This window comes from Equus caballus, chromosome 10 (genome assembly GCF_041296265.1).
Source record: "Equus caballus isolate H_3958 breed thoroughbred chromosome 10, TB-T2T, whole genome shotgun sequence".
In the NCBI taxonomy this organism is placed as follows: domain Eukaryota; kingdom Metazoa; phylum Chordata; class Mammalia; order Perissodactyla; family Equidae; genus Equus; species Equus caballus.
In genome coordinates this window covers 83,041,302-83,061,058 of record NC_091693.1, presented here as the reverse complement: position 1 = coordinate 83,061,058, position 19,757 = coordinate 83,041,302, and the positions used below count along the sequence as shown (strand labels likewise).

Sequence of the window (19,757 nt, the reverse complement as noted above, 5' to 3'; positions counted from 1 at the left end):
TAATCAGTATTTATATAAATAAAATCACTCCTAGGCACATTGTAGTAAATCTCTCCACACCAAAGATACAGGTATAAGATCTTCGGAGGAGAGAAAGGAAAAAAGACACTCTCCTTTCAAAGGAGAAGCAATAAGAAATTTCACTGACTTCACAACAGAACTTATGAAACTCAGGCAATAATGGTGTGAAATCTTTAAAGTGCTGAAAGAGAATAACTCCCAAACAAGAAGTTTATTCCTAATGAAAAATATGCATCAAAAATACAGGAAAAATAAGGACTTTCAGGAAAAAGTATTGAGAGAATTTGTCACCAGCAATATACTTCCATCTGAGATGGAAGTATGTTAGCAAAAGAATAAACAAAGAGCAACAGAAAAAGTTAAACGTGTTTAAAATTAAATGAATACTGACTGTTTATGATGGTAACAGTTATTTCTTATGGAGCTTAATATACATATATTTAGAATTAAACACATCAGAACTGTAGGACCAAATCTGACTGTGTGGAGTATACGGTGGGGCGGGTGGAGAGTATGGAGGTAAAGCGTTATAAGGCCTTTGCCTTGTCTTAGATGTGGTGAAAGCACCAATTTATAGCAGTTCTGATAAATCAAGCATGCATGCTATACGATTATGGTGATTAGTACAAGCAATAAAAGACTGCGCAGAACACAGTTAATGAAAAGAGAAATGGAATAATTAAATCAAGAAAAATCCTTAACATTTTAAAAGAAAGGTAGTCAGGAGAAAAAAGTAACAAAAGACAAATAGAAAACAAATGGGAATATGGCACTTTGAACCCAAATATCAGCAGTAATATTAAATGTAAGTTAACTAAATATCCAACTTAAAGACAATGATTCTCATACCGGTTAAATAATTCAACTACACACTGCTCACAAAAGATCTTCCTTAAATGTAAGGACACAAGAAGCAATGGAAAAAGCTGTATCATGCAAATACTAATGAAAAGGAAGTTAGTGAAAGCTACAAAAGTAAACCTTAAGAATAGAATTATTGCTAGCAATAGTATTAAAAAAGGTTAATACAGCTCTAATCCTAAATTTGTATGCCCCTAATAAAATAGCCTCAATATATAAACAAAAATAACTCTGATATATTTATAACACCACAGCCAACAACTACAGAATCCACATTCTTCCCAAGTGTACTAATGTCACTGATCATATGGTGGATGAAAATAAGTCTCAAAAAGTTGAGTTCCAAAGAAGTGAAAATATACTGACCATGGTGAAATTAAGTGAGAAAAAAAGAAAAACAAAAGCAAAAAGATGAGAAAAATACTCAATAGTTTGTAAATGAAGTACTTAGCTTCTAAATAACCCGTAGCTCACAGAAAACAATTGCAATGGAAATTAGAAAATATTTTTAAATTAGTTATAATGAAAAATGCAACATAGCACATTTATACTATGCAGCTAAAACCATGCGTAGAGGCAAATATCTACCCTCAAATAAATATATTTGAAAAATTAAAAGCTGAAATATTAATAATTTAAGTATCCCTTGAAGAAGATCAAAAAAAGTCACCTAAAATCCAAAAAAAATTAGAAGGAAGTAAAAAGCAAGACACACCAAGGCAGAATTCAATGCAATCTCAGATTTATAATCTAACAATCCAGAAAATCAACCAAGCCAAAAATTGGCTATTTGAAAAGACTAATAAAATTTAAAAACCTCTTACAGCTGTCGAGGACAAAAACAATAAAAAGTTGCACAAATAATATCTGGAATGAAAAAAGGAGCATCACTACAGATCATTTATCGTTAACAAGGTAATAACAGTTTCTCATTAACAACTTCATGCCAGTATATTTGAAAATGTAAGAGAAATGGATGTATTTCTTGAAAAGCCCAATTCGACTAAACAGAGAAAATAAGAAATAATAACTCTAAAGAGTCTCATATTTATTACAGATATTGACTTGTAACTGAAATCTTATCTGCAGAGAAAACTTGGTCAACAGCTTCACTGTGGAGCAGAAGCTAGAGGACTAGTTATCTTTAAAGAGACAGGAGAGAATGACTAGGAGAGGATGTGGGCAGTTTCTGGGTTGCTGGTTATCTTGATCTGGGTTGTAGGTCCACTTGTAAAACTTCATCAAGCTTCACTTATGACTTGTCAACATTTTGTGTCCATGCTTCACGTTCATAAAAATGTTAGATAGACACATATATGTGGAAAATAAATGTTCTTTAAAAAGACAAATTGTCAGACTAGATAAAACATCAAAATTCAACTATACGCTGTTTATAAGAGACATATCTAAAATGCAAGTTGGCCAAAAAGTTGAAATTAATAAAAAGATAGAAAAAATATACCTGCAAATAACAAAATGAAGTTGATAGAAGTAAAATAATACAGAGAGAAAAAGTTAAGTGAAAAGCATATTAGTAATGAATAAAGTTACTTCTTAACAACTAAAAATTCAAGTAAGCAGGAGACTATAGTAAGAACAAAATAGTACAGAAGGTGTTATAGAAGAGTTTCAATGTCCAAGTGACATTTTGTAGGCTTTTTTAATATAAATATTAGTTTTCATAAAATATTAAATATATATTGAATAGGATAATTTTAAATTATATGCCAAGTGAAACTTGTAGATATCATTTAAGTATCCCAGTAATTAAACTCTTTTTGAGTTACACTAGCATTTGTCGTATTTTTCTTATATCACTTTCATTATAACTCTAGCCATTTGGTCTCTGCTCAGCATTGTTTTCAGTGTAGAAGACAGGAACTAATATTTGCTGACTATCAACTGTAAGTGTAGGGGTGTGCAGGCTATTGGGCGACATTACATCACTTTACCCTTATAATAATCTTCTTAATAAAGAAGTGGTACTATTAGCTCCATTTTACATACAACCAAATGGAGGAGCATAAAAGTGGGACAATTTATCCAAGGCAAATGAACTGATAAGGGATGGGTCAGGAAGTGGAACAAGGGCACAATTACATCTCCTCCATTCCCCTAGCCTCACTCTCACCCTTATGGCCACGTTTGTATTTTAGAAACTCGGGATCATATGAGAAACATGCATTATCTACAAATTAAAGCACACATGCTATCACATAACTTAAATACGTAGTCAGTTTCTAGAAAAAATATAATATATATGTGTATATAATATATAAACATGTATAATACACATATAATAAGTAAAAACATAGACTTCAAAAGCAAAATGGGAGAATACACAACATTCCACCTACGTGATGAAATGCAGTTGTGTTTTATGTGTGGAAGCCATCAGATAGCTGTGAAAAATTGCCCACATTCAGTCTATTTTAGGCAGCGCTGTTCAGACTTTCCAAAACAGAATTAGGATGATTTAAAAATTTTAACATCTTTTCCCACAGATTTTTAACAGATCTCTTCCTCATGTATTATTTCTGTTTTCAAATAAACAATTCTCAAATTTATTCCCTGGTTTCAAGAATCATTTTCCAGGGCAGTCATCTTGACACAATTTGAAACAGGATTTGCATCTCCAAAAGGTTTACATTTTCACGATGTTGCTAGAATTCAGTTCATAAGCATTTTATATCAAAATACATAATATCCTATGTCTACACTCTTGTTTAAACAGCAGTATGGGGGCCTTTTCCTCCTTTTTTACATCTATGTTTTTTTCACTAGGAAATAATAAAATATCATTGAAAAAATTACAGTCCTAGATTTTGTTGTTAAAAAAGAAGAGTAAAATTGATTGAAACCTGCTCTTCCCAAATAAAACTGTAAATTCAGTAAAGTCACACAGAGAGTAACATATATGACTGAAGTTTAGAACATGTTAAGAAAAAGGATTAATGAGAAAATTTACATCATGCTCTTCAACCTGAGGATTAAAGGAAAATTCATAAATTAAAAAACGTACAGAGAGGAGTGGGTGGAGCAAAATGGCGGGGTGAGCTGACCCGGGATTCTCTCCCCTCCAAAATACAACAAAAGATTGGAAGAACTGAATTTCAGAGAATAAACATAATGCCAGCTCGTTAGAGACCTACAATACCAAGAAGGTGGAGATCAAAACCTTGCTTACACCCTCGGAGGCGCTGGAACGTGGCGACAGGCTGTAACTGCAACTGAATTCTACCACCATGAGAAAAAAACCGCTCCTCTACCATCCAGCAATTTATAAAAGCCCCAGACCAGAAGGAAAACAATAAAAACACAGAATTAAGTCCTGAGGACTTGGAATTAGGTAAACTAAATGATAATGAATTCAGAGCAACTATAATCAAAAAACTCAATGAGGTAGAGAGAAAGATAGAGAAACAAGCTGAGTTCTGGAGTTACTTCACAAAAGAGATTGAAATCATAAAGAAGAATCAAACAGAATTACTTGAGATGAAAAACACAATGGACCAGATAAAACAGAATACGGATTCCCTGAATGCCCATGTAGACAACCTAGAGGAGCAAATCAGCATAATCGAGGACAGGCAGGCTGAATGGCGCCAGACAGAGGAAGAAAGAGAACTAAGAATTAAAAAAAATGAGGAAAATTTCCGAGAGATAATGGACTCAATGAAGAGTAAGAACATAAGGATCATAGGAATTCCCGAGAATATGGAAAAGGAAAATGGAGCAGAAAGTGTGCTTAACGAAATTATTGAAGAGAACTTCCAAAATCTAGGGATCAATGGAGAAATGTGTGTAGAGGACGGTTTTAGATCGCCTAGATTTGTCAATGTAAAAAGACCCACTGCAAGGCACATAATAGTAAAGTTGGCAAATAGGAATGATAAGGAAAGAATACTCAGGGAAGTAAGAAAAAAAAAAGAGAATAACCTATAAAGGAGCCCCTATCAGACTGTCAGCGGATTTCTCTACAGAAACCCTACAAGCTAGGAGAGAATGGAGTGATATATTCACAGCTTTAAAGGATAAAAACCTTCAGCCAAGAATACTCTATCCAGCAAGAATTTCCTTCAGATATGAGGGACAAATTAAATCTTTTCCAGACAAACAAAAGTTAAGGAAATTTGTAACTAAAAGCCCTCCATTACAAGAAATCCTCAAGAAGGCTCTCATACTTCAAAAAAGAAAAAAGGGAGAAAGGGGACACAAGCCACAGACTAGGGAGATGGATGGATAGAACCAGAACAGGATAGCAAATATTCAACTATAGCATTAGGGTAAAAATAAGGAAACTACCAAAACAAGGACGATCTTAGCACTCTAACTACAAATTAATAAGACGAGTTGGAATAAAAAATGAAAATAATTATTTAGGAGGGGAAGAGCAAAGGGTCTAAATCAGTATTGGTCGAGTAAGTAAGAGACCACCAGAGAATAGACTATGTTATACACGAGATTCTAAATACAAACTTCAAGGTAGACACTAAAATAAAGTACAGAACAGAGTCACAAATCATAGATAAGGAAAAATCTAAGAAACCCAGCATAAGAAATTGCAGTATTAAATGGGTAGTCTAAAGAACACAGGAAAAGAAACACAGGAAAAAAAGATAATGAGCGACAGATTGACAGCATTAAGTCTACATGCATCAATAATCACTCTCAATGTGAACGGACTGAACTCTCCAATAAAAAGACACAGAGTGGCAAAATGGATTAAAGAACAAGATCCAACAATTTGTTGCCTCCAGGAAACACACCTCAGCCCCAAGGACAAACACAGACTCAGGGTGAAGGGGTGGAGGACAATACTTCAAGCAAATAGCAAGGAAAAAAAGGCAGGTGTTGCAATTCTCATATCAGACCAAGTGGATTTCAAAATAAGACAGGTAAAGAGAGACACAGAGGGACAATATATAATGATCAAAGGGACACTTCATCAAGAAGAAATAACGCTTATAAATATCTATGCACCCAACACAGGAGCACCAAGATTCATAAAGCAACTATTAACAGACCTAAAGGAAGATGTTAAAAACAACACAATAATAGTAGGGGACCTCAACACCCCACTCACATCAATGGACAGATCATCCAGACAGAAAATCAACAAGGAAATAGTGGAGCTAAATGAAAAACTAAAACAATTGGACTTAATAGACATATATAGATCACTTCACCCTGAAGGAGCTGAATACACATTCTTCTCAAGCGCACATGGAACATTCTCTAGGATAGACCATATGTTGGGAAACAAGGCAAGCCTCTACAAATTAAAAAAAAATTGAAATAATAACAAGCATCTTCTCAGATCATAGTGCTATAAGGCTAGAAATTAATTACAAGAAAAAAGCTGAGAAAGGCACAAAGATGTGGAGACTAAACAACACACTACTGAACAAGCAATGGATCATTGAAGAAATTAAAGAAGAAATCAAAAAATACCTGGAAACAAATGAAAATGATAGCATGCCATACCAACTCATATGGGATACAGCAAAAGCTGTATTAAGAGGAAAATTCATCGCAATACAGGCACATCTTAACAAACAAGAAAAATCCCAAATAAGCAACCTTAAAGCACACCTAACTCAACTAGAGAAAAAAGAACAAATGAAGCCCAAAGTCAGCAGAAGGAGAGAAATAATAAAAATCAGAGCAGAAATAAATACTATTGAAACGAAAAAGGCAGTAGAAAGGATCAATGAGACAAAGAGCTGGTTTTTTGAGAAGATAAATAAAATTGACAAACCACTAGCCAGACATACAAAGAAAAAAAGGGAGAAAGCTCAAATAAACAAAATCAGAAATGAGCGAGGAGAAATAACAACAGACTCTGCAGAAATACAACAGATTATAAGAGAATACTACAAAAAACTATATGCCAACAGAATGGATAACCTAGAGGAAATGGATAAATTCCTGGACTCCTACAATCTCCCAAAGCTCACTCAAGAAGAAGCAGACAATTTGAACAGACCAATCACAAGGAAAGAGATTGAATCAGCAATCAAAAACATCCCAAAGAATAAAACCCCAGGACCAGATGGGTTTCCTGGGGAATTCTACCAAACTTTCAGAGAGGATTTAATACCTATCCTTTTCAAGCTATTCCAAAAAATTAGGGAAGATGGAACACTTCCTAACACATTCTATGAGGCCAACATCACACTGATACCAAAACCTGACAAGGCCACCACGAACAAAGAGAACTACAGGCCAATATCACTGATGAACATAGATGCAAAACTTCTAAACAAAATTTTGGCAACCAGAATTCAGCAATTCATCAAAAGAATCATACATCAGGATCAGGTGGGATTCATACCAGGGACACAGGGATGGTTCAACATCTGCAAATCAATCAACGTGATACACCACATCAACAAAGTGAGGAATAAAAACCACATGATCATCTCAATAGATGCAGAGAAGGCATTTGACAAGATCCAACAGCCATTTATGATAAAAACTCTGAACAAAATGGGCATAGAAGGAAACTACCTCAACATAATAAAGGCCATATACGACAAACCCATAGCCAACATCATACTCAATGGGCAAAAACTGAACCCCATCCCCCTGAAAACAGGAACAAGACAAGGATGCCCTCTATCACCACTCTTATTTAACATAGTACTGGAGGTCCTGGCCAGAGCAATCAGGCAAGGAAAAGGAATCCAAATAGGGAGGGAAGAAGTGAAACTCTCGCTGTTTGCAGACGACATGATCTTATATATAGGAAACCCCAAAGAATCCATTGGAAAACTGTTAGAAGTAATCAACAACTACAGCAAAGTTGCAGGGTATAAAATCAATTTGAATAAATCAGTAGCATTTCTATACTCCAGTAATGAACCAACAGAAAAAGAACTCAAGAATACAATACCATTCACAATCGCAACAAAAAGAATAAAATACCTTGGGGTAAATTTAACTAAGGAAGTGAAGGACCTATATAATGAAAATTACAAGGCCTTTCTGAGAGAATTGGAAGACAACATAAGGAGATGGAAGGACATTCCATGTACATGGATTGGAAGAATAAACATAGTTAAAATGTCCATTCTACCTAAAGCAATCTACAGATTCAACGCCATCCCAATCAGAATCCCAATGACATTCTTTACAGAATTAGAACAAAGAATCCTAAAATTCACATGGGGCAACAAAAGACCCCGAATTGCTAAAGCAATCCTGAGAAAAAAGAACAAAACGGGAGGCATCACAATCCCTGACTTCAAAACATACTACAAAGCTACAGTAATCAAAACAGCATGGTACTGGTACAAAAACAGGTGCACAGATCAATGGAACAGAATTGAAAGCCTAGAAATAAAACCACACATCTATGGACAGCTTATCTTTGACAAAGGAGCTGAGGGCATACAATGGAGAAAAGAAAGTCTTTTCAACAAATGGTGCTGGGAAAACTGGAAAGCCACATGTGAAAGAATGAAAATTGACCATTCTTTTTCACCATTCACCAAAATAAACTCAAAATGGATTAAAGACCTAAAGGTGAGACCTGAAACCATAAGGCGTCTGGAAGAAAACGTAGGCAGTACGCTCTTTGACATCAGTATTAAAAGGATCTTTTCGGACACCATGCCTTCTCAGAGAAGGGAAACAATAGAAAGAATAAATAAATGGGACTTCATCAGATTAAAGAGCTTCTTCAAGGCAAATGAAAACAGGATTGAAACAAAAAAACAACCCACTAACTGGGAAAAAATATTTGCAAGTCATATATCTGACAAAGGCTTAATATCCTTAATATATAAAGAACTCTCGCAACTCAACCACAAAACATCAAACAACCCAATCAAAAAATGGGCTGGAGACATGAACAGACATTTCTCCAAAGAAGATATACGGATGGCCAATAGGCACATGAAAAGATGCTCATCATCGCTGATCATCAGGGAAATGCAAATCAAAACTACACTAAGATATCACCTTACACCCGTTAGAATGACAAAAATATCTAAAACTAATAGCAACAAATGTTGGAGAGGTTGCGGAGAAAAAGGAGCCCTCATACACTGCTGATGGGAATGCAAAGTGGTGCAGCCACTATGGAAAACAGTATGGAGATTCCTCAAAAAACTAAAAATAGAACTACCATACGATCCAGCCATCCCACTACTGGGTATTTATCCAAAGAGCCTGAAGTCAGCAATCCCAAAAGTCCTGTGCACCCCAATGTTTATTGCAGCACTGTTTACAATAGCCAAGACGTGGAAGCAACCTAAGTGTCCAGCAACAGACGAATGGATAAAGAAGATGTGGTACATATATACAATGGAATACTACTCAGCTGCAAAACAGAACAAAATCATTCCATTTGCAATAACATGGATGGACCTTGAGAGAATTATGTTAAGTGAAATAAGCCAGCGAGAGAAAGATAATCTGTGTATGACTCCACTCATATGAGGAATTTAAAACTATGGACCAAGAACAGTTTAGTGGATACCAGGGGAAAGGTGGGGTGGGGGGTGGGCACAAAGGGTGAAGTGGTGCACCTACAACATGACTGACAAACATTAATGTACAATTGAAATTTCACAAGATTGTAACCTATCAATAACTCAATAAAAAAAAAATTGAAAAAAAAAAAAGAACAAACTGGACCCAAAATAATATTATACTTGTTATGTAGAGCTCTTGATCTTAATAAAATAATTCTTTAACCTCAAAAAAAAAAAAAAAGTACGGCATATTTTATCATTAGCAACACAATGAAATTATTTCATCCTTCCTTTCATTCTCAGCTTTCATAAGATTCTTACATTATAGATCAATGTTTCACATTGTTCATTTATCCAATTATGTATTCATTTAATATAAATCGATCGAGTGCCTCCTCTCTGCTGGGTACCATTCTAAGCGCTTAGAATGTGGCAATTAACAACAACAACAAAAACAGACAAATATCTCTACTCTCATGAAAACTGCATTTAGAAAGGTGAGGCAAACAACACAACATAAATAGTAAGATGTACGTAGCATGCTAGACAGTGACATATTTTATGAAGAAAAATAAAGCAGGAAAGAGGGTTAGGAAGTAGAGAGGGATTTGCAATTTTAAATAGGACTATCAGGGAGGTTCTTGCTAAGAAAGTGACACTTGAATAAAAACCCAAAGGAAGGGAGGAAACAGGTTATGTGAAAACTGGAGAAAATAATCCCTGACAGAAAAACAGTAAGTGCAAAGGTCCTGAGGTAAGAACAGCAAGTGCAAAGGCCTCCAAGACCCAGTGAGGCAGCCAGTGGGGCAAGTGAAGGGGAGATGAGGCCACAGATGAAAGGAGATGAGGTAAAGATACTATAAATGCTTGTGGGTCATTGTGCTTTTCCCACTAAGTGTGATGGAAAGCCATTAGAGTTTCAGTGGAAGCAGTGATGTGATCTGCTTTCATACTAATATGATCAATGTGACTGCAGCATTGAAAGTAGACTGAAGGGGAGACAATTAGAACTAATGTTCTGTACAATATAGACACGGAAGCTGGTTGTCACTTTTATTAATGATTAAAAGGTCAGCACAAATTCATTTAGAGAGAGAACACATTTTCTAATTAACCACAGATCTTACTTGTGACATGGAATCAATGATCTTTAAAAAAATATAAATAACCTAAAGCAGGTAAAGAACTGTGATTTTAATTATATTCTGGTATACTAAACAAGATGTATCTGTGTAGGACATTTTGAGCTTGTAGATTATAATCTCCTGTATCATTAGTTTTATATTCATCAACTTAGCAGTGACTCAAAATAGTACCAAGAAAAATCTAGCAATCTGAAGAGCAGCCATGGACCATTCTTTCATCAAACCTACTGAGTTCCTGTTAAATGCTGAGCACCATGGGGCATATAAACATTCAGAGACCTCTGCCTTCCAGAACTCACAGTCTAGTGGGACCACAGCGAAATAAGCATCTAATCACCATGCCAGGGTAATGCTTTACAGAGAGCTGTCTCCAGGAGGAAACGGAATCAAACAGACAGTGTTGAATAGAAGCATATTCAACCAGGACGATTGAAATCTTATACGGCTTTTCCATATATTACATGTATATGTCTCATTATTTAGATAAAGAGATATTATGTACAGATACTGTTTATACTCTTTTTTACCTGTTGAATGATTAATTATGAATTGTATATATCTCATTTTTTTACATTCTTTAATAGGTGGCGCTAATAACGCTCTCTAAGGTACAGAACAACAGATCCTTTTAATAGGAACGAGGAGGAAGAGAGTGTGAGGAAAGAATAAGATATGAAAAAATAATGATCTTCCTCCAAGATTGAAAATTTGATCACTCTTATTAGGTTTAAACAAAAAAATTTGAATATATGAAAGAATTGAATATACTGAAATACTTCAATGTATTTCATGTTTTATTATTACAGACAGGTTCAATCATTACATTAATAGCTCAAAGCTTTAGGAAAAAATGCTTCTGTGCTATTCACATAAATTCTACAAGAATAATAATATTTGCATAAAAATGCTAAATTTAACCTCCTTCCAAAACATAACTCGTATTTAAAATTGTTAACCTTTCACTAAATATGTCTCCATAAGGTCAATGAATAAAATATTTAGGTCGAGAACGTGTGGAACTTGATTTCTGTAGTTGTAAGACAACCTTTCTTGATAAATACATTTTCAGTTTTGGGGGACAGACCAAGGGAAATGTTTACTGAGGTGAAGGAAATTCCTACACACAACCATAACTAATTCCACCGCTTACCGGGATTATCCAGGAGTGAATATGACCTCAATATATGTTAACAACGTCTATTCAAAAGTTTTCCCTCTTTTTTACCCCACTTGCCAATCAGCTTTCTTTCTAAACGAATCAAAGGGCAGGCCTGAGAAAATGGCCAGATTTAAAAAGTCATAAAATGAGATCAGATGTCATAACACACATTGTGGTGAAAGTCTGGTTGGAAAGAGACTAAAATGGAATATTTTGGACATCCTATTAACCTTCAAGTCCCTATTACTGTCTTTTAAATTAATGTATCTTTTTCTCTGCCATCATACTGGGTGTTTGCATACACACCACCGGAAGAGGCAAGCTTCTCTTTGAGCTTACGCTGATACGAGGACCTTACAAAAGCTGTAATTGCCAGACGGAATTCAGTTGTTACATTGCAATTATCATTATTTCAAATTTCTTGTTACGATAGCATAATATTTATTTTGCTCATCTAGAACGTGGGGCACAGCATGATTAAATCACTTGCTCAAGCTATGCTGTGAGTGAATAGTAGAACTGGGAAAAGTTAATAATCCCTTAGTAATAAAAATCCAAAACCAATCTACTTATAAAATAAGTAGCTACTTTTTTCTCAATAAATTGTTATATTTTTCTAGTACTTATCTTGAATGTTAAAATTTAAAAGAAATTTTCAGCATAATCTGTAATGATTTAATCAAGAAAATGGCTATTTATGTTTAAAACAGTAATTTATTAAAATTATTTCACAAAGGAGCCAAGTATATATCAAAAACAACAACAAACTGGCAATTGTCGAAATTCACTTACCTGAAAATAAAGAGAACTAATAAATGGTCAAACCTCTTGCTGAATCAATGACAACATTTAGTGATATTTACCTATTATTCATTGTAAAACTGCTGCCCATGACTCTCACTTGCTTAACAGCTCACATTATACTGAATAACCTATTATATCTTCAAGCTGTAGGTGGAAAAAACAGCAGTTATGCCTTTTGAGAGGCAAGAAAATGAGAGATCTGGTCCTTTTTTTCATGACGAGACAAATGTTGGCTATATTCTCCCACAGAAGCCAGGAGATGATAGTGTGGTACTTCTTGAACCCAAACAATGTCTGGGCCCCTTGAAGTTATATGTTAAAAACTCTCATATGCTCTCTAGGCTAGGCTTTCATATCCCAGTTTAGGAAATACTGCTGTAGTTTGAGGTCTGGATTCAGACTACTCAAGTTGAAAGTCCAGTCCTGCCCATACTAAACTTTGCTAAGAAGGCTGTTTCTTAACTTTTCTAAGTCTCGATATTCTTTAACAATTAAATAGGAATAATAATACTAGCTGCCTTGTAGGCCTATTATGAGAAGAAGTGAATGAAATAATAAGAATGTCTACGAGGAGGCCCATTAAGGAATCTGATTACAAAACCTGCTCAACTTTTTACATCATTAAATCTTTGACTAAATTAAAATCTTTAGTTAAGTAGAAATAAGAATTTATTTCATTTTATAGATTGTGCTCCCTTTGTTTTGAACAGAAAGTAGGAAAGGGCTGAAGAAAATAAGGACACAGGTGGGCATCATCCTGGGATATGAGAGCATATGAGGACAAGTCTGTTCTACTTCCTGTAGGTATATTTGAGACTTTGGAGTCAAGCAGAACTGTCTTATAAACAGATTTGTGCCACTTATTATGAAGACTAAACTGTAAAAGATGTCTTCAGTAGTCACTCCTGTTAAGGCCATTAAACTAAATGGGAAGAGGAGAGAACAGGAAAATCCACGTAACTCTTGAGACACCATGTGGGAATGGATGAGTAGGGACGCAAAGCAAACTTGGGAAAACATAAATGGCTTTGTTGAAAAATGGGCTTTCAGGTGGACTCTTTGATCTGGTGAATTAATAATGACAGACATGGTGGATAGAAATGATGAGTAAAAACTTGTAACTGTACCATCCAGTTGTAAATTAGAAGGAAAAAAAACACTACTGTTTGATGACAAGTAAATACTATCTGGTTGGGCTCCAAGAGTAGTATAAGCGATATGTGCAAATTATATTAATAATTGACACTCTTGCTCCACGTATGATCTAAAAGAGTTGGTGGAGAGTAAACCAGAGCAATTAACCATCACTCTTTATTGATTCCCTATCCCAGGAGATGACCCAAAGCAATAGTCAGCAGCCTCTCTCCTGATTGGGAAAGCGGACTTTCAATGACCAAATGAAGGGGGAGAACCGCTGTGACTGAAGAAGAACCAAGTTGTCTTTATGAGTGGGATGAAGTCCATTGCGAGGCTAGGGTCTTCAGGGAATTCATGCACAAGACTTCAGTGACCTAAAGCACGACTGATCAGTGTGGTCGTTTGCCCTGCCACTGTTCCCTGTTAGGGCTCGGAGGCTTCCTGGGAAATATCATTAACTCGAGGCTGACATTCAGCTGCGAGTGTGAGTAGCAATAAATCCATGCCAGCTGGCAATTTAACTGCTGCACTGAACCCCTGCTGCTACCCAGTTGCTCAGGTCCTGAGGAGTCCCAGATGGGTGGAAAGAGGATCTTCTGTGAGACCCACAAGCCAGCTCTTTACAATTCCTGGATGTGTGCACCCTGTTCAAAATCGGCCCAAAACTTGACGGGGGGAGGTTATACTCCTGTGATGATAAATGGCATCCCTTAGGAAAACGCCTGGTGCCTATCTGGCCCCTGAGAATGTGACTAACCCGCATTGGCTGGTGCTTCCCTCTGCTACGGCTATCTGTGGAAACACGACCTCTACAGTATATGGCATCTGACATTAACTATCTTGGCCATTCCCCCTTCACTAACCCCAAACTCCATTGCTGGTCTATCTCCACGGGGCCAGGAAGGAGTGGCTGAGAGTCTTTCTGACGGTGATTCCAGAGAATGAGAGAAAAACAGGCTGAGTTAAAGACATCATCTAAATTCAGAACCTCTAGCCTCAGCCTTCAGCTAATTGAACAAGCTTTTGTATTTGGAATAACAGCAAAACATGGAAACATTTTTCCATATTCCATCTTATTGGCATCCTAAGCCTAAATAATTTGGGGTGATGGTGATGCTTGATTAATAACTTCAGCCTCACCTGAATAATGTGAACAGAAAGAGAAAAGAAATTAAGTGTAGAAGGCACCTAGGCCTATGCAACACAAACTCGAACGACGCGCAACATCAATTTTATACGACTACAAAGCGTGTTACCTCATTTAGTGCCCCAAGTTTAATTTAAGAATCAGCTGTCACAGCTTGCTCAACTCTCAGTAATGAAAGGCAATTTACTCAAGAGCCTTATTATCCAAGAACCTTTCAGTACACACACCACGAACAGAGTGGGAATGCTGTATTATTTTAAAAGTTAAAAATAGCACTATTATATTTTCTTTATGTAAAATTTTGTTGATCTGTATTTTCATCATTAACTCTCATTAGTCAAAACAGAGTCAGCTCCTAATTCAGTTCTAAACTCTTTGTGTGAATTCATTTTAGCCGTGCTTTAGAAATAAACGCCAAATATTTTAAAATAACAATCTACTAAATGAATATGCCCTTCTGTTCATTGTATCGAGAAAAGGATGGAGGGTGATAACAAAAAGCATTCTTTCACCCAAGAAGTACTGTGTACGCAAATAGCAAATCCAAGATACAATTTTAAAGTGGAACATGATAAAAAAAAAAAAGGAGACACTATACCTGCTGTAAATCCAGTGTAATTGTCACATAATGGTATTCGATCCCATTCTTAATACTCGGACTCTGCCACCACGTGTTCTTCCCATCAATAGCATTCGTAATTGGGTGTCTCTCTATTGAATGAGCAGCAGCACGTGAAAGAAGGAGAAGAGATCATATGATAAATTTAGAGTTGTTTCTTTAAAGAAAAAGGTACATCTAAGTTAAAACCATCATCATATGACTAGCAAACATTAAAAGAATATAAAAAGAAAGCAATTCATATCTTCCATAGAATTTATTTAATGTTAACGTCTTCATTGCACTCTACAAGATAGTGTGAAATGGTTATAAATACTTAGGCTGTAAGAGAAGAAGCTGCTTAGCACTCTGGCCTTCAACTAAAATGGCAACTTTAAAGATAACTACAGAAATTAAGTGTGAAGAAATAATATTGAGATCTAATTGATGTGTCAGTCATTCAAAGAAGCAAAAACTGTACCGTTTGAGGCAGCTCTAGTATGCCATCAAGTTTGTTAACAGAAACATAAAATCCTCAATTGTGGCTGAAAGGTACTTGAAGATTTGCCCTTCTGACACATTCATTATTACCAAGACTTGGGCAAACCAATATGTATCTGGTTTTAATACAAAATGCTGTCAAATCCATCCTCTGAGGATTTTTGCAGTCAGTCCTTAGCTTGCCAACTTTCTACCACTATTTAAAAATATAATGAAATATACTCCCAACCTCCCATCCAGCATCTGCCCGTCCCCACAATCACTAACTCAGTGAAGGCGTCTGGACAGCAATGGCAAGCAGGGAGAGGATGGCACATGAAACTCCATCCTACCAACAAAACATGAATCTTTCCTCCCCTTTACTCCAGATAGATGGGAACAGGATCTATTGTGAGAATTAAAAGGGAGATTGGAGATAGAAAATAGGAGGTGTGGGCAATCTTTGCCCCCACCCCCTACAGTACTCTCTTACAGTTCCTTCTCGCAATCCTCAAACCTCAAATTCCTCATCTCCTCCAGCTTAGCTCCACACATCTCACAACAGCAGCCACTACTCACAAGCTGCCAAAGCCCTCATTCCCTTTTGGTTCTCAATCATTTGTTCTTGACTCAAATCTGTGCTTCTCATTTCCCAAGTAACACAAGTTCTGTTCCTTCTCTCCTCCTCTAAACAGGCTCAGCTCATGTACGGATGACAATAACAGGTGTGGAGCTTGTTGAAGATGTTCTGATTTCCATTCCCAGGGCTGCAGTAAGGGTACTTAAGCTCCTAACATCTCACTTGGAAGTCACCATACTTGCCCACAGAGACGTAAACAAAGTAGACGTTAGCTTCCCTGCTACTCTTCTGTTCATTATGGATTATACTTTGGGGTGTCCGTCTTGAGAACTTTTATAACACTAATTCTCTGAAAGATGTCTCAAATGAACGGCCTAAGAATAACCTTTTATATTAGAACACAATTTTTTTTGGAAAAGAATACTTTGGAAGGAATACTTCAAACAATGAACAAAACATTTGACTACGAAGAACAATCATGGACTCCCAATTTGCCTACATAATGTAGTAATCTAGCCAACAATTCTAATGGTAATGGTGATGAAAGAGCATAATATTTGGAATATGAAGAGCTGGAGTATGAGGAGCTAGAGATTCCAGCTGGCTCTACCAGTTAGTACTTCACTGACCAGAGATGAGTCAATTAAACTCTGTGTCATTCCTGAAGCAGGCGTAACAAAACTCCACTCACAGGGCTACTTCCCAGATTCCAAACTTTCAGAAAAAAGTAAAATTTTTTTTAAAAATGTGTGTGAGAGCAATTTGTGGAATTGATATAGGAGTTCTAGCTCTTTACTTCTCCAAGTTGTGGTAGCCTCCAGTGTTTTACTACCGTTTAATATGCCATCACCATTGTTTCAGAAAATGAAGGATATTTAAAACCAACAAAAGTTTTAAAAACCATAACATCAAAATGAAGGATAATTATTTAAAGGTATTCATTTTATTTTAATGAAAAATTTGGAATTTTGTTCTCATTTTGCCATGGACGAGTAAACATATCTCAGATGGGAACTCTTGACTCATGGGGTTACCGGAGAAACATTCTATCACTATTAATGTTCTGATATTATGCACAAATGTAAAACTAATTACACACCTTCTCTAGATGTATACCATTCTGAATTTTAATTGAAGACAAATTGCTTTTAATTAAAAATTTGACAATAAAAATCAAGCAAAATGAAGTCCTCGATGCAACAGGAGTCTGATAGTAAAGTAAAATCATCTTCAAAAGAGAAATTTTTATTTAAAACTGAATATTCATTAAATTTGCCATTTTCAGATTTTGGACATTTTAATTAAACACCAATTTTATTGACATAGTCTGCTATAACCTGCTTAATTGAAAACATAAAGACTTACGCCTTTCAGTTACTTATAGTAATGTGAGTATTTAAGGCAGGACAAAAATAATTTGCCTTTATTGGTAAATTATCTATGTCAACTAAACAACTGGATGGACTTTGTCTTGTACCAAGTCTTATCACATTAGCAGTCCACTGAGATGAGACATCCTATCTCATTAATGAAAAGTAACATTGCTGAATACATAATAACTAGTGCTAGTTAACTTGTTCTGTTGAAGCTAGAGAAGGCATCGGGTTTTCATAATTACAACAAATACCAGAAGCATAACTAAATATCAAATAAATGCCCTTGGGGGTGTGAATGGTTATGAAAATTGGCACATAAGGAATCAGAACCATAAGTGAATTACTACTGGCATTGCTTCTGGAGAAATAAACATCACAGCAAACATTCCCCAAACATCTTCCTGAACCGTCTTTGCAGATTGTGGGTTTAATATGTGATAGAAAAACACACACACAAGCACATTTCCAAATCAAATTCATAGCTCTTAGGTAATTGTGAGAGGAGCTAATTGGAAATTTTGATATCTGCCACCTCAGGTCAAATTGATATGGGAATTAGTCACAAAAAGGAAGACTGGGAGATGAATCAACATTTAACCATAATCCCCATTATGAAAGTTTTATCATAATTAATTTGCAAATACTGATTAATTGTTGGCATACTTCCCTTATTTAAAAGGAGATAGAAATTTATAACATCCTCAACAGGGATAGCTACGCAAGTCAATCTAAAGGGCCATTGCATCTGAAAATTGGCGAGGGAATCGTTGATGAAGTAAACCTTTCAAACTGCTAGTATTTAGTTGAAAAGCACAATCTATTAACAGTCAGGAACTTCGAGTTTGCTTTTCTTTGTATAGTAATTAAGTCCAGACCTTTCAGATTTATTCTAGCTCTTCATAGAATTTGCGGCATTTTATCATCTGTTACTCCAACTTTTACTAAAATATATTCATGTGGGTTGTTGCTAGATTTTTACTCTCTAGATTGTTATTCTGTCTAAATTTCTAGTTCCAAAACGCAACTTTGAAACGTAATGAAGCTGGTAATTTAAAATTAAATTTATCGCACAAAGTAAATCTAGGCTGTGATAAATTTAAAAAACACTACAAGTAAATAAAAATGGGAGATACAAAACGTACCTCATATGCCCTCAAACAACTTATTCACTTTTTTGTCCCAATATGAAAATATGGAGTGAGATTGCCTAAATATGGATGTCTTCCACTGAGACACAAGAGAATCTGAATATCAAACTCTGAAGAGAAAAGTGACAGAGTTGCTCTTGGACTCAATTTGGTAAATGCATCTCATCCATTTTTTCAACCAAGAGTCTCCACTCAATTATTTTCCACCCCAATCTTTGTACCTTCCGTCTATCCTGTCTCTATGACTATGTACATTTTCTTCTTTTTCTCTTCCTTCTTAGCTCAGCTAATTCATCTTTTTAATGCCCATCTGAGTCTGACCCCCTTCTTGGAACTTTCTCTTCTTACTTCAATTCCCACTGATGTTTTCCTTCTCAGAAAGCATTTACAAGATGTACTACATGGTATAGCCCTGAGTTCACTGTTTTGAATATTTGTTTAATTGCCTTCTATATCCGAGCCTTACTTACCCAAACACTGTACCTATAGGCAGGAACTATAAACGTATATATTTATATACATACACATGTACACACACATATATTTGATTTTACATCCTTTATGTCTCTAACTCTTCCTCTCTGCCTAGCTCTTCCTAAACACACATGTACACACTCCCAACCACCAGCCCACCATTCCCTCCCAACCCATTTTCAAGCCTCCAGGCTTCCCCATGTTCTCTATGAAATCATCAAGGCCACCACTTCCTGAACCAATCGCAGTCTCTCCACATCAGGCTTCATCTTCCTCCCTAACGAATTCAAAGCTCATAGTCCATCAATTCATTTATTTTCTGGCCTTTCCTTCAATTTTCTTGC

At 35.8% G+C, this 19,757-nt stretch overlaps 1 protein-coding gene across 3 annotated transcripts in view; it reads right to left on the bottom strand.

Moving 5' to 3' along the window:
• The window catches only part of LAMA2 (laminin subunit alpha 2), a 541,014-nt gene that overhangs the window by 386,048 nt on the left and 135,209 nt on the right, over positions 1–19,757 (bottom strand). For all 3 annotated transcript variants that reach the window (XM_014734836.3, XM_070223794.1, XM_070223795.1), the window contains exon 3: positions 15,356–15,468. In XM_014734836.3, the coding sequence (XP_014590322.1) occupies positions 15,356–15,468 (113 nt within the window). The remainder of the gene's footprint in view (positions 1–15,355; positions 15,469–19,757) is intronic.